Consider the following 15,053-nt stretch of genomic DNA (forward strand, 5'->3'; position numbering starts at 1 on the left):
GCTAAAAAGCCACGATATTTGACAGTCAATTGCATTGATTAACCAGACTTTGACCCATTTGCAGCACCGTCAGTCTTTCATTAAACTGTTGCAGAAGCTTTGCTCAGATATGAAAATGTGGGGGGGACATTTAAAACACCAGAGCGGCTGCAAATGATACACCTCCCACTAAACCTGAGTCACTGACATCCTAAAGTCAAAATAATGAAAAGCTCCTAATCGCGGCCCAACAGTATCCACTTTTATATGATTAATATAAAATAGGGAGCATGCATTTTAAAATGAGTTCCAAAATGCATGTAAATTTAGGTCAGTAAGTTAACATTCTCACATAAAACAATGTACTATATAAATAAATAAAAAATGATTTGCAACATTAAATGCAGAAAAGACAAAGAAATAGTAGACAATGAAAAGCACCATAATACAATGGGCTATTTGAATCCACTTGATGAGGCTGCGGGGGCACGTCTGACAGAAAAACCTCAGGAACCACGGCCATAATAAACCTTCTCATCCTTTATTAGATAGAATATAAAACCTTCCTGGCTGCTTCCAGCTGACAACCGGCCAGTGCCCTGGCATAGTTAAAGCAAAATGTTAGGTTGTGCCTGTCATAAAAATCCCTCTGTGCTTATATGTCATCAGTTACTGCATTGACACCCCTAAGCATCTGGAAATGTGCAATGACTGACGCTCTGATTACTGTGCTTGTCTGAAGGTTTTCACCTCGAAGGGAATATTTATGAAATAATTGAAAACTACTTTGACCTGAAGAGAATCTCATCTCATCTACAACTTAAACATGTCTCATTACAGAATTTAATAGTCCATGCAGTTGATTTTCTCGATACATAAGACATGAATGACATCATATATTTATTGTAGTGCTTTTAAGCTGGTAGAAGAAGATGCCTTTTAATATTTCTTCATGCTCAGTGCAGCCTGTACTGCAGTATTTTTTTTTCTTTTTTTAAGGGAAACCAGGTTGCACAGGTAATCAGAGAGAGTGCTGGTCTGCGCTGCGTGATATTGAATGTATGGATTTAGTGTGTAGAGCTGCTGCATCTGAGGCTGTGAGGATATTTGCTCAGTGCTGAGATGCTGTCGGCCTCAGCTGCAGAGAAATTCAGCGTGAATGGGACAAGAGACAGGCAGTGTTTTCAGTTGATCCTTGGTTCTGGTGTGATGGTCTCAGGCTGGAATTGCTGGAACAGACTTTGAAGTGGCTGGAGGTTTTCATCTCTCTCTCTCTCTCTCTCTTCCTCTCTTCTTCTGTGTCCCTGCCTCCCACATCTGCTGCTATCATAATAACAAGCAATAACCCTCTTTCAACAATAACCAAGACTTCTTTTACGCCCATAATGTGGCTTCAATAAATAATGTCATGTTTACCAAGGGGCCATATTTTACAGCAATTTAGTTCACAGCTCTCCCCTCTCGCTTCGGGTTTTTTTTTTTCTTTCTTTTTTTGCCTCCTCACTCTGGAGTACAGTACATTATGTGGCGCATTATGCACACGAGTGCCAGCACGCATTAACACATTATCAAATGTTCGGCTACAGACAATAGCAACGGGCCATCGTGCATAATCACGGGACGCATTAGGAATACGCTCGGAAAAAAATCAACTGTCTGGCTGTGAGGGGGCCGGTCGACGAGCATGTTGAACATCAGTGTGTGTGTGTGTGGTAGAGGTGGACAGCTTTTCTCCAGGCCCCGGTGAAAGCTGCAGCAGCAGCAGCAGCACGAGCATGGGGGCGCGTTTCATTAGTCTGTCAAACTCAATGATATTTAGAGCTGCACACCCTCGGCCAGGACTGGAAAACTCAATCAGCGCTCTGATTTCATAACCCTGCTTGGTGACAGGGCTTATTTTATCGCCCCGCTGATTCATTCTAATAAACGCCGGCTGCCCAACGCACCACAGCTGAAATACAACCAGCACTACCACCCCCCCCCCCTTCCCTTCTCTGTCCTCCATGGGTCGACCCGAAAAACAGGAGGGGAGGGTAAGAGGATAAATCAGAATTGTGGGAACTGGCGGGTGGAGATAATCCATCGCTGGTCCGGCTGTAGCTATAGCACACACATACACCCTTTAGCACAAATCAGGAGCTGGGACTGTGTTGATCTGCGAGGGCTTGGTGGGGCCATTGATTGTGGACGACGGAGGAGGAGAGAGGCGATAAATAATGGGAGGCAGACTGCGGAGGGTGAAGGAAAACAATTATCTGCGGAGGTGGAAAGCACATAAAGTGAAGAATGATAAACACTGTGAAATATGATTGACTCCAAGTGATATATGGAAGCTGAAGGACAGGCGGAGAGGTCTGTGTGTGCAGAGATATCCTTGAATGGAAATGTCTGTGTGCAAGCTGAGGAGGCTCTGTACTGCCCCGGGCCTAACCACGTTTCCCTGTATGTGTTTGTGTGTGTTTCTGTGTGTCTTTCTCCGCAGACGACAGATGACATTGTTTCGTCGGCAGAGTGCTCCAGCGACGACGAGGACCTGGAAGAGTGCGACTCCGGACATGCAGGTGGGATGGGTGTGTCGAGTTGTGCTTGCTCTCAACCTGGTCTATTTCTCCTTATCTTTCTTTGATTTGCTACCGAGGAGCCTCTCCTCTTAGCATCATGTCCCATGGGAGCTTCAAGTGTAACTTCAAAAAAAAAAAGCCCTCGGAAAAGTAGCCACAGTGAGTAACACACACTAGTGTGAAGGGTTTCTCAGTGTACATCTAAAAAGTTCAAAGAATCTCTCTGGAGATGGATGAAAGAAGTAAGAATTAAGTTTTTCTCTATCCTTAGCATGCTCTCTGCAGGAAGTATCCGACTTCACCTGTAAATACGTAAACGCACACGTCACATATTCAGCCACTGTAGTTAAAGCTCATACCTTTCACCTCGAAAACAAGTTACACTTAGCTATGGGGCCACTGGTTGCAGACATGACGAAGCGTTGATACTAATTTTGTTCTCTCAGCATTCGGTCGAGAGCAAAACTTTACTCCACAAAGTACGAAATTAGTATCAAGCCCCATGTCGCCCGCACTGATGCTTCAAAATGTATCTGTCCTGTACATGGTTGATTTCCTCTTGCTGTGCGTGTGTGTGCGTCTCTCTTGACAGAGGATACATTTTGAGATTCTTTCGAGAACAAAGATGCTTTCAGCATAGATACTGTGATATGTAGCAGACTAACTGCAACAGAGCCTCTTCCTCCCTTCTCCTTCTTCTCTTGTTTGTACCTCTGTTTCCTTCGTCGGAGGCTTGCCTTACCTGAAACATTCTAATAGAGAACAGATATCCTCGAATTTCTGTGCGCATCGTCTCTCTTCCCTCCTCCCTTTACACATACACACACACACACACACACACACATTGACAAACACACACACTCACATATCACTTTGTGATTAGATCAAAGTGATGAGACATTCACTCAGTGGAAGTTTGAAAATAAGAACAGAGCTGGGAATAAAACTGCAGATTTAAAAGGAGTGGTTATTTTTTGAGGCAACTTGGGTTTGGATGACTTTTGAACAAGCGGCTGTAAATCGCACGTATGCCCGGGAGCAGTTGGCACAAGTCCTAATACTATGGAGTAAAGCAGGAGAGCGTAAGCTTTGCTGAAACCGGCTCAGTATGTGAGAAGCGTCTCCCCCTCGGCGCCCTGGAAATCATTACCGGCTCAGGCTATTTGATTGCTTCACTGTCCTTCAAAACGCCATCATACAGACTAATTGATGCTGTGTTATTCTGGCTAAATAGGGCTCAGTGTAGCACCAAGCATATGTCCACTTTTCACAGCTAATAATAAGCCTAAGTTGGAACAACGCATTGCCCTTTCACTTATGCACGATCCCAGAACATAACAGATAATCGAGCGTTTATTTATTTCTCTCGGAAATGAGGTCTTTCCGTGTAATTTAGCAGATATTCTTCTAGTCATTTTACCATTTTCCTCCAATCTGTGAAAGGAACTCGTTTACTTTGAAGCCTTATCAGACTGTAATAGCGTTTGTTTCCTTGAAATTATGACCACATTTAGGTCCTCGTGCTTATGGCTTTTTGATGTGAAGAGAAAGCCATTTTCTCCGTGCCTTCATGCAGCATTTCGGTGCTTTATCTAGAAGCACGAGTTGCTTTCTTAAATCAGAGATTATTGAAATTGAATGGGCAAATTTTTTACGGCTCATGTGCTTCGTTTTATGTGTCCCGACTGTTAAAAACCCAAGTATTCTCAAAAAAAGTGGAAGTGGTAGTGTAAGAAGTTTCTACTCAGAGAACATGGTACCCTCCCCTCATATAGTGGCAACATATGTAGTCATACACACTCATACATACTGTACATTTCACCATGTTGACACAGAAATTCATATCCTCATTCCTTGCCCCGCTTCCAGTCGTATGAACAGTTGCATGACATGATGTTGATTTCTTTTCCGTTGCATTTTGTTTGTTATTTTTTTCTCCTGTGATGCACATATGAACATCTCTTTTCTGTATCGATTTGGACCCAGCTGCTGGGTTGCTTCAGATTTGAGCTTTTTATTTTTATTTTTCTTTTCTTTTCTTTTCTGTTTGGTTTGGTTTTTTTTGTGTTAACTTTGGGGCCGGGGCGGGTTGAGTGGGGGTGATTTGATTTTCTTGTTTTGTCGTGGTTGTTTTTTATTTTATTTCTTTGGTGTCCTCCTCATCATCCGTCGTCCATCCTCCAAGCAAGGATAGAGCCGCTCCTCCCGTTTTTGCCTCATCTTGTGCCGCATGAACTTTTGGTGGTTGGAAAATTTTCAAAGTTCTCCTCCTCATCAAGTTTTGTGTTTTATTTTTTTATTTTTTATTTTTTGTGCCATATGGCTTCTAAAGAAACATCCTCCCCCCATTTTCGATACAACATAGGGAAATGAACGGCAACAAAATCTTTTCTTGCCATCATCCTTTTTTTGGCCTTGTGCAGGCAACCCCATTCTGTCTCAAGAAAGTTGTGTGTGAAAGAATGACTCCCTGTCTACCCTCCCGAGCGTTAACCCCCCCACCCCGACCCCCCCGACCCCCCTCCATCCCGACTCACCCACCTTTTTTCTTTTAGCCTTTCTGCATATACATGTCTGTTTGAATGCAGATGGCATAAAAAGACTTTTATTGCCACAAAGTATATCTGTTTTTCTATTCTATCTGTTGCTCCAAGTAGAAGGCATTTGTGGCATGCACACTGTACTGGACTGTACCGCAGCTCTCTAGACTAACTGATAATCCTCTCCCCCCCACCCCCCTGCTTCTGCATGGATATGATTGGCATCCATTTTGTGTGCTGCTTCTTCTCCACCCATAAGTCTCAGGCTAACCCCCAGCTGGCTTCTATACTACATGTCAGTGTGTGTGTGTGTGTGTGTATGTCCGGGGCTACAGCGGTGGGCCTGCACCGCCGCTGTTCCCCGCCGCAGCTCCTCCCTCAAGAGGCGTCTTGTGTTTGTGCTTGTGCCTGCTTGTCTCTGTCTGTGTCTGCCAAACAGCCTGTCTTGTCTGCTGTACGTGGTCGTCTCGTGGTTGTGTTGTCTGTGTGTTTATTAAAAGTGTTAAACCTTACCTTTTACCCCCCTGATCCCATGTGAGTTCCACAAGAGAGCAAAGAAAGAGTGTGCAGTGATTTGACCCTCCTCTGAATAACCAATAGTTAAATGCGGAGATGCACTAGCTCGTAAAAACAGAGTACCTGATGAAACAGAAGAGATGCTCAGTTTAGAGAACAGCAAATACCAAGTCAATTTCTGATTTAATTTCACAGCGATTAACACTGCCGCAGCTTGTCATTACCATGTAATCAGAGCAATTTTGTGATTAATATGTAATTATATTGTAGTAATTGATGCAAATGATTTTCACAAATCCACAAGTACAAGTCAGAATGTTTGATTTGTACATACAGTACCTAGGACGCGCTAAAATCCTATAAGACATCAACACTTAGAGCCCATGAAAATAATTAGTTTTTAATAAAAAAAAACTTTATTAGGATAAAATGCACACAGATGCAGAATGCAAGATCGTTGTCGTAGCAGATCTAACCAGGACAAGCAGAGCAGTTACTAATGACATTAATGTTGGTTTTGTCCCATTTACTCTTGTGGTGCCCGGAAACTGTGGCAGAGACAGCGTGTACAATCCCTTGGATATAAAAGACATCATTATTATTACACCTGAGTTATTTCCCACTGCAGCGGTTCAATATGTCTGCCTTGAGAAAGGTACATTGCAGGAATTCCACTGCAAACTAAAGAGTACACAGTATGAAATGAAAATGTGCCATACAAAGCCTAAATGTCATCATATTCAGTCTAGGTCTCTAGGTAAAATTATCCATAAGAACAATTTCTACCCTGCATCCTCTGTGTCTGGGGTTTAAGTTTAGTTATAACTGAAGCTGCTATTTAGAGCATCTGTCTGATGTTTTTATTTTAACAATCAATCAAGTGACAGCGTTTCAGAGGAAAGCTGTTGCTAATGGTGACAGACCAAAGAGAATTATCCTCCTACTCTGCAGTCCAGCGTTTGGCTCTTTTTATCACAGCCTCGTCTCCAGGTGCAGATGTTCTCAGGTAAACCCGGTTTGGTGGAGACCAGAGTAGAGCTAAAAGGAGATGTTCCATAAGATGTAGGTAGCAGCGAAGACATCAGCGACGGTGTGAGATGATAATACGTCAGTGTTATGTTTACAGCTTGTTTTGCTGCCCTCAAGTGGCCAGAAAATAAGGAAGATTGTTGTCACTGAAGGAGGGAACGTTGGCTGTTGGTAGGAGAAGTTTGGTTTATAGGTGTCTGATTGGTCCAACACCCTTACTTTTTCCTATGCCGTTAAAACATCAGACTACTTCTTGCGTTACAGCTTAGCATAAATGCACAGGTAGGTTGCTGCAAGAGAAGACAGCCTTCCTCCTACAGATCTCTGAACTGTTGCACTATTCGTGGCACTCAAACAGATTGTAAAACGATTGTGTATTTAATAATAGGGCCATAAATGGTCCTGCATGCGCCATTACCCTGTCGCTCTTTGATGAAGTGGAACACAGATCAAACAGACGTAACATATTTATAGGTGTCTCTTCATCTCATTGGCCTCGGATGTGTAAGGTTGAGGGTCAGAGGATGTTAACGCCGTGCTGTTTTCTTCATCGCTGTGCACGAAGAGCCACGCGCGGAATGAAGTACGATGGGAATGGATCACCGAGTTTACTTGTGGCTTCCGTCGAGCCCCACCGGGGGCCGGCTGTCACTTCAACACAGGCCTCAGATCAGTTTAAAGGTTATTCAGCTGACACATGTCTGCCGAATGCAGAGGTGCGGCCTAATGGCTGTACAGCAAATCGACCGGCTGACAGGGGCGAGTCGCCACGCCTGCTGGAGATGCCAATTTAATACGCCAGGGTGCTCCCGGTCGCATGATGATGTATTAAGAGCTATCTGCCATGCGTCATGGCGTCAGGAGAAGAGGACTCTTCCTCCAGTTTTAAATGGAGCATCCTTTAAAGGGATAGTTCACCCAAAATTCAAATTTCACTCATTATCTACTCACCCTCATGTCAACTAAGAGCTGTGAGAATTTTCAGAGTCCTCCGTTCCTTCTCTGAGTTACAGGGGGGGTCCACGCAGCAGTATTTGTCCATATAATGGTTGTGAATGGATACCAACTTTCTTCGTCCAAAAAGACACACCAAAAAACATCCAAATACCTCCATAGTGCTCGTCTGTAATGTCCCTCTTGTATTGAAGGCCCGACATGAGAAATTGTTCCGAAAAAAATTAAATAAGTCTATATTTTAAGCTTGTTTGTAGCGGAAGCTCCCAGTGTCTCGGTTCACCGCTCTTCCTGTGTCAGTGCAAATCTCGCATGATTTGCACTGACCAGCGGAACAATTTCTCATGTCGGGGCTTCAATACAAGAGGGACATTACAGACGAGCACTATGGAGGTATTTGGATGTTTTTTGGTGTGTCTTTTTGGACGGAGAAAGTTGGTATCCATTGACAACCATTATATGGACAAATACTGTTGTGCAGACCCCCCCCGTAACTCAGAGAAGGAACGGAGGACTCTGAAAATTCTCACAGCTCTTAGTCGACATGAGGGTGAGTAGATAATGAGTGAAATTTGAATTTTGGGTGAACTATCCCTTTAACTTTTTAGGGATGGAAATGATGGAATGAGTGGCATGGGTGTGCACAGGGAAGATAAGATAATTTAACGGCAGAGTGAAGTGTTTGGCTTTTTTTTGTAAGGTGTATGTTTGTAGAGTGTGCAGCCGTGGCACAGCGCACCAGTGTAATCCCCGGCATGTCCCTTTAAGTGTGTCCACGCTGAGAATCTTGTGTGTTGCTGGCGCTCTTAGTAATCAGCTCCCTACCTGTAGTGGTTAGAGGTGAATGAATCTGCTACAGCAAGGTCTCCAGGTACAATACACGCAGCTACAATGGGATTTCAGGGCCCCCAAACCACTGACTCACCCACAATTTGCAGCGTCGAAATCCCATTGCCTCAGTTCATCCGTGGTCGGCGCTGGTGCACCGGCTTTCCGCTTTTATGGTGTACCGTCGTGAAATCCCTGACACACCGTTGGGATTCATCTCCATTCGGAAGCCTCAGCAAATGGTGGATGGACACGGGGATCAGGACCAGGAGAGAGAAGAGAGGGAAAAGAAGACAGGGAGTGAAGAGAAAGTGCCGCTCCGAGATTTCTGCATCCGTATAGCGTCGGAAGCTGCTGAGGTAGTTTAGTCAATCAGCCATTTAGTAGTTACTATATTTACTTTAATTCATCTTCAAAGGCCAGCACAGGCATTCAGCCGATAGTGTCGTTTTTACATAGCTGGATGAAAAAAGGGAATGGCTTTAAAATCCACTTTCTTTCATGCCCTCGTTTTTGTAGATCAGTTTTCCCTATTGAAGCAAAGGCTAGTCAGTAGGCACAAAGAAACGTTTATTAATCTCACGTCCTGACTCCCTTTTGCCTCAAAAGAAAGAAAACAGTGTGACTGGCTGCAGGTCTATCAGAGTGGAGAATTATTTGCCAGCGAGGTAGAGTAGAGGCTTAGAACAAAATCCCCATCCATCTTGACGATGGCGGAAAACAAATGCAATCTGGTTAAGCAAACCCATTAGAAAAGCGCCGGTGTTTGTCTGCTCCGGAAACGCAGCAAGATGTGCGACGCTTGTGGAAGAGCTTACATAGGATTAAAGTGTTTACCAAAACATCAAGGTCCTCTGCACTGGCTTTACTGGAGACCCTTAACTGCACCGGTTCCCCTCCCCATCCAAGTGTGTTGTTGATACAGCGCTAAGCTAACAGTCACCAGAAGCTATTAAGCAAGACCGGAGTGAGCGGAGGCAAACAAGGCCAAGACAACAAGGGCAGATTTACCAGTCGGGTAAATAAAGCCTCGGCGAAATCACTTATTCAGCGCCGCTGTTGTTTGATGAACAAGTCAAGGAGTTTGATTCCGTTGTTGGAATATTATCACGGCCGCGCGACGTGAGCATTAGATGTTTGTAAAGGAGGAGATCACGCTCTGTGTTTATACAGAAAAGGAAAAAAAAGGAAAAAAAAGAAAGCCGCTCTGTATCGTGTCAAGTCGTCGCTGCATCCTCTGGGCCACGGTTGGACAGTCAGGGAATTCACATTTAAGATGTCAGTGTTGATAATACGCAGTCAGTGCAGTGTGGCAGATGCCATGTTTCCTCAATAGAGCTTAACTCATAGACTCGGGCTTTTGCTAAACGAATGAGTTTTCTGTAAGCATTCTGCAGAGGAGCAACCTAAAACCTGATATCTGAAGACTAATGCGCCTCTCACATCTCCTTAGACTCAATGGAGGCACAAAATAAAACACGCCGCCCCGTGCCCTCTTGTGGAACTCCTTCCCAAACGCAGTGTTTACCTGTCAAACGAAGGCTGTTGGTTATGCACATAACACAAAGCATCTAAACATTTAATAAGAAGCAGCTCATTAATTACCAGTCCACTCACCCTCTTGATTAATTAGCGTATGCAGTGGGCCTAAATGCCACATAATGCTGGTTATATATCACCCCTGGTGCACCTTCTCCCTCCCATTAACTGCTGATGAATGGTTTCTTTGCCTGAGAGAATATCCTACAGCCCTTTGGTGGCAGTGACCTTTTACTGACCTTTGACCCCCACCCCCACCCCCTCTTAAACCCCTTCCCCTCCCTACCTGACCCCTGGCTTGCTGTATTGTTACTGTATATTACTCTCCCTAAATGCAACTTACTTAAGCATGCATTAACCCAACTTCTTATAGTGGAACTAAAATCCAAAATAAAACCATGTCTGATTTACCTCTCTTTCTCTGACGTACATCCAGATTGCACGCCCTGTCCTGTGTTTTAAAAATACTAACAAGAGAAATGTATTGAAGTAACTAATAATAAAGAGTTTATTATTAGTTAAACGAAGGTGGTGACACTTTGCCTATAAACTGTCCCCCTCTCTTTGTCTGCCTCAGTGTGTGCTTTCTGGTTGTTCATCTTTTATAGTGTGAGAAATTTAATGCCTTACTTTCTTGCTTGCTAATCTGTTTTATTTCTGTCTTCTTGTACATATATGTTAATACACATATATGTTTATCTCTCTTTCTTTTCTGAAAATGTTCAAATTTTACCTTATCTGCTAATTTGCTAAGAATCACTACTGCCAATGTTTTGATGATTTTTTCCCCCCCAATTAGAATAAAACTTCCTCTTTTCTCTATGAATTTAATGCTTTTTATTGAGCAGTACGAGGTCTTTTACAGATTGGGTCTCAAAACACTGTAGCTGTATTGGAGTTTCAAATACATGTCCTCATAGAGAAAAAAGAGAAGCTACCTACAAAGTAGACCCTCACCACTTTATGTGAAAACTGTTCCAAGCTGTTTCTATGCTGATCTCTAATATTCACCTGTTATTTAATAGCTATCTCTGATTGAAATTTGGATTTAAATCAATGAATGAGTCGATTAATTTTTGTGCATGGCAAAGAAGTTGCAGCTTAGGGTTTGTAAAACTGTCAGTGTTGAGAGTGCTGTTCTCTTTTGTAGATGGGCATGTATATGCTCATTGTTTGTATATCCCCATCCCTTCCTTACAGCCAAAAGCTCTAATGCCGCCCGACCGCTTCGTGCCGCCTTTACATGGACATGGCAACTGATGTACACGTTCACCCCCATCTATGTCATTTCCTTCCTAGTATGTTCATAGGTCCCACCCCGTCTCACATTCCCTGCTCCCAAACCCTTTACGTAGAGATTCTAAGATATGTACAGTCATCCATTTGTTCATTACTGATGAACATGTTAAAGTCGAGCAAAAAGAAAAAAAAAAAAGTCATCTAATCAGGCTGTAGATATTTATGAAGATAACTTATCTATCAAAGCAAGAATTATAGATATACAGTTTTCTTTTTTATATAAAACTAAATGAGTATCAAAAGAACAAAAAAAAAAAAAGATATCCTGAACAGAATGGTGAAGATTATTTTTCATGTCATGATGTGTGGATGTATGTGTTGTTGCCTCCCTGTACCATCCTGTCTAAAAAGAGAAATATATACTAATTAATCAGAAATTGTTAAAACAAAACTAACCTAACTTGTCCAAAGGCATTCTTACACAACTTTCTTTTGTAAATTTTTTTTTCTTCCTGCCAAAATCATGCGGGCAATTTGTTGATGTAAGTTGACAAAACTGATGGTATGCTTTCTTCCTTTGAAAACTGTTTTTTGTAGGCTTTTATGATTTTCCGAGCTGACTTTGTTACCTGTTTTTTTACCTGTTTTTTCTACTTACTTCTTACTAATCCCTTTCTTGATAGCTCTATCTGTGGCTTTACTTTGTGAATGTTTTTTTTACGATGTTTGCTCTAACTCTGAACTCTTTTTGCAATGCCTTTAGTTATCGTTTTGGTTTCCTTCGTTTTTTCGTTGTGTTTCTTTTTTCTTTATTGTTCCAAAAGGTTTGCATCTCTTTATAGTGCCCTGTTTGTGAGCCTTTGCAATGTACAAACCGGCCACTTTGGCAAGAGGATAAGCAGCTTCAGTAGACATCTGAATGTTTCAAACTCTTTGTAGTAGTCAAACAAAACAGGTTTGGCCAATAACTTGAAATTAATTTCTTATAAATGAGTGAATGTGGTCATATTTTCTGTCCTCAATTCTAAACACTAATGAATCATACTGTAATTTTCACTCTCCAAAATGAAGAAGTCATTAAGAGTCTTACAGACGGCAAACATTCAGGTGTCATTGAACTGCCTGGTGACTTTGTGCCATTGTGGTAACTGTAGGGGTCAAAAGGCAAGAGGCTAGGGCAAGTAGGGGAGCCTACTAATGCTGAGAGAGAACAGTGCCCTCAGTTCTTTTAGGACAACTTGTGAGCAGTGACAGTTTTGTCTTTCAGATCAGTGTGCGACCCTCTGTTAGACCTAAAGAACCCGTCAGGTTTTTAAGAGGCTCAGAAGAATGTTTTTGGACTTTCCAGTCCAGAAACATTACCTCCCCCTTAATAGTTTCTGTCGTTTCTCAGCTTTATGACGCCGCTATCAGCGTTAGTGTTTTTTCCACTCATGTAGGTCAGCGGGGTTTCAAAAAAAAGTGCAACTCTCCTATAGCAGCTGTGTGAAAACAAGTTTCTCATTTCAGACTTAGTTAACTTTCTTTCAGGCCCACTGACTTGCACTTGAATTGCAAACAAATGCTAATACCCTCGGCTTCTTCTTACCCACAGAGCGCATGTTTTGGTACTCAGAGTTTTTGAATGGACTAAAAAGCATTTACACTTGACATGATAAATGAAACAAGCCTCTTAAAAGCCTTAGTGTATGTGGAGAACTATGCAGCATCATCAGATAGAGCTAAATATAGGGCCAAAACTGTGCACATACAGTAATTCACACTAATCAGCTCTGAATTAACATGCAGCACATAGAACATATAATAACCTATAGCGCAGTGTGCATGTAGCTCTGATAAAGCCTACTGCTAAATGAGAAGACGTAGGATATGTAAGAGGAGTCAGTTTATTGTGGCTCACCCTTGTGCATCCCTCAAAGCCTTTTGATGCAATGTATACTTTATTTATGGCTGTTGTTTTCTTTCAGTTTGGGTCTTGTTTGGTTCTGAGTTTCATTGTTTTTGCACTGGTGCAGTCTTTTCTGTTCTTTCTTTCTTTGTTTCTCTTCAGTTCATTTCCTCCCTATGTTGAGCTTTGCTTTTTACGTTTTTCGGTTACCGTTTCTTTTGGTGTTTGCTTCTTTGCTTTGCTGACGAAACTCTTTCTGCGCTCTGACTCCGTCTGTCTCTCTGCTTCACTTTCCAGGAGGGGAGCTAGTCATCCCCGTGCTAGTCGAGGACCCCATAGACATCCCTTCTGTATCCACCCGTTCTCCCTTCATCCCCCTCCCCCCAACCCTCCGTCCCGTCCTCACCATTATTGAGACCACCAAAGAATCCTTGGCCATGGCCACTGAGGCGGGGGTACCTTGCTTGTCGGACCGAGGCAGCGATGATTGTGATGATGGTGATGGTGGTGATGATGGTGATGATGATGATGATGATGGCATGGTGATTTCGGGGTTTGGCTCTGGCGAAGCTTTCGACTCTAGCCTGCCCCCGACTGACGATGAAGATTTTTACACGACCTTCTCCCTGGTAACAGATAAGATCTTGACCACATCGGCCTATGAAGGTGGCTACAAAGCCCTCGCACCCAAGTGGGAGGCCAAGGACTTGAGGCCTAGCAAAGCCTCTGAGGCAGGTAGGACTACACCCACCTCGCCTCTACCCGACCCCCGGGGCACGCCGGCGGCGGCGGTCCCCTCAGACACGCCACCCAAGCTGCCCGCCGGGAAAATGAACAACCGCGAGGTAAAACCCCCGCAGCCGGACATAGTCCTGCTCCCCCTGCCCACGTCCTTCGATCTGGACGGCACCAAGCCACGGGTCCCCTTCATCACCTCGCCCATGCTGCGCACGGTGCCTGCGGCCTTGCCCACAGTGCCCGGCGTGGTGCGGCGGGTGCCCCCCGGGGCATCAGAGGTGATCCGAGAATCCAGCAGTACGACGGGCATGGTGGTGGGCATTGTCTCAGCCGCTGCCCTCTGCATCCTCATCCTCCTCTACGCCATGTACAAGTACAGGAACAGGGACGAGGGTTCCTACCAGGTGGACGAGACGCGCAACTACATCAGCAACTCGGCGCAGACCAATGGCGCTGTGGTGAAGGATAAAGCACCCAGCGGCAGCGCCAAAGGCAGCGCCAGTAGCAAGAGACCGAAAGACAAGGACAAGGAATATTATGTATAGAAATCCAGTCATTTCCCAACACATAAAAAATAAACTGTTTGGAACAAAGTTATAAACATTTTGACAGTACCATATTGGCAACTGTGATTTAAAAAGGATAAAACCTCCTGCGAACTCAAGACTTACTGAGTCACTGAGACATTTACAAAAGAACCTTGGCTTATGGAAGCACACTTACTATTGTAAGCATTACAGAGAGACAATGCAGTACAACTCCACCGGGACTCAGCGTGGACGTTTTTAAGGAGTCCCTGCTGGAGACATTTGGCAGTGTGAATACAGTAACATCGCTCTAACATCCACACGACCCCAAGTGACTGTCAAGAGGTGTGTGATCCTTGGAGTTCTAATGACCTTGTCCATTGTAACCCTGTAAAATACGATCACTGTCATTTCAGCCATTCTGAGCATGCATGTGAGGTGTATGTGACGTGGTGCTGGCATCTGTGTAAGTGAGGGACCTCAAGAAACAATGATTGTCGGGAAAGTTGGAAGTCAAAACATGATTTTGCATTACAAACGGTTTCATTAAATGTAGCTTTCATGGATGCGATGTGAGGTAAAGTATATGTAAACTTAAATCTGTCTTTTTATTTCTTTTCTCTTTTCTTTGTTAGGGTTTTTTTTTTTATTCATTTACTAATTTGGATCTTTTATTTTCATGAAGGATGATGTCCTAGGGTTGACTAGGCAGTGC

General features: G+C 43.5%; 1 protein-coding gene across 1 annotated transcript in view; it reads left to right on the forward strand.

The window, feature by feature from the left end:
- Positions 1-14,356, forward strand: part of nrxn3b (neurexin 3b) — a gene marked incomplete at both ends in the record, with an annotated part of 315,810 nt that extends 301,454 nt beyond the window's left edge. The window contains 2 exons of the mRNA XM_084000441.1: positions 2,462-2,540; positions 13,371-14,356. Coding sequence (XP_083856567.1) covers positions 2,462-2,540; positions 13,371-14,356 — 1,065 coding nt within the window. The remainder of the gene's footprint in view (positions 1-2,461; positions 2,541-13,370) is intronic.
- Between the last annotated feature and the right edge of the window lie 697 nt (positions 14,357-15,053).

This window comes from Trachurus trachurus, assembly GCF_905171665.1.
Source record: "Trachurus trachurus genome assembly, chromosome: 24".
Taxonomy (NCBI): domain Eukaryota; kingdom Metazoa; phylum Chordata; class Actinopteri; order Carangiformes; family Carangidae; genus Trachurus; species Trachurus trachurus.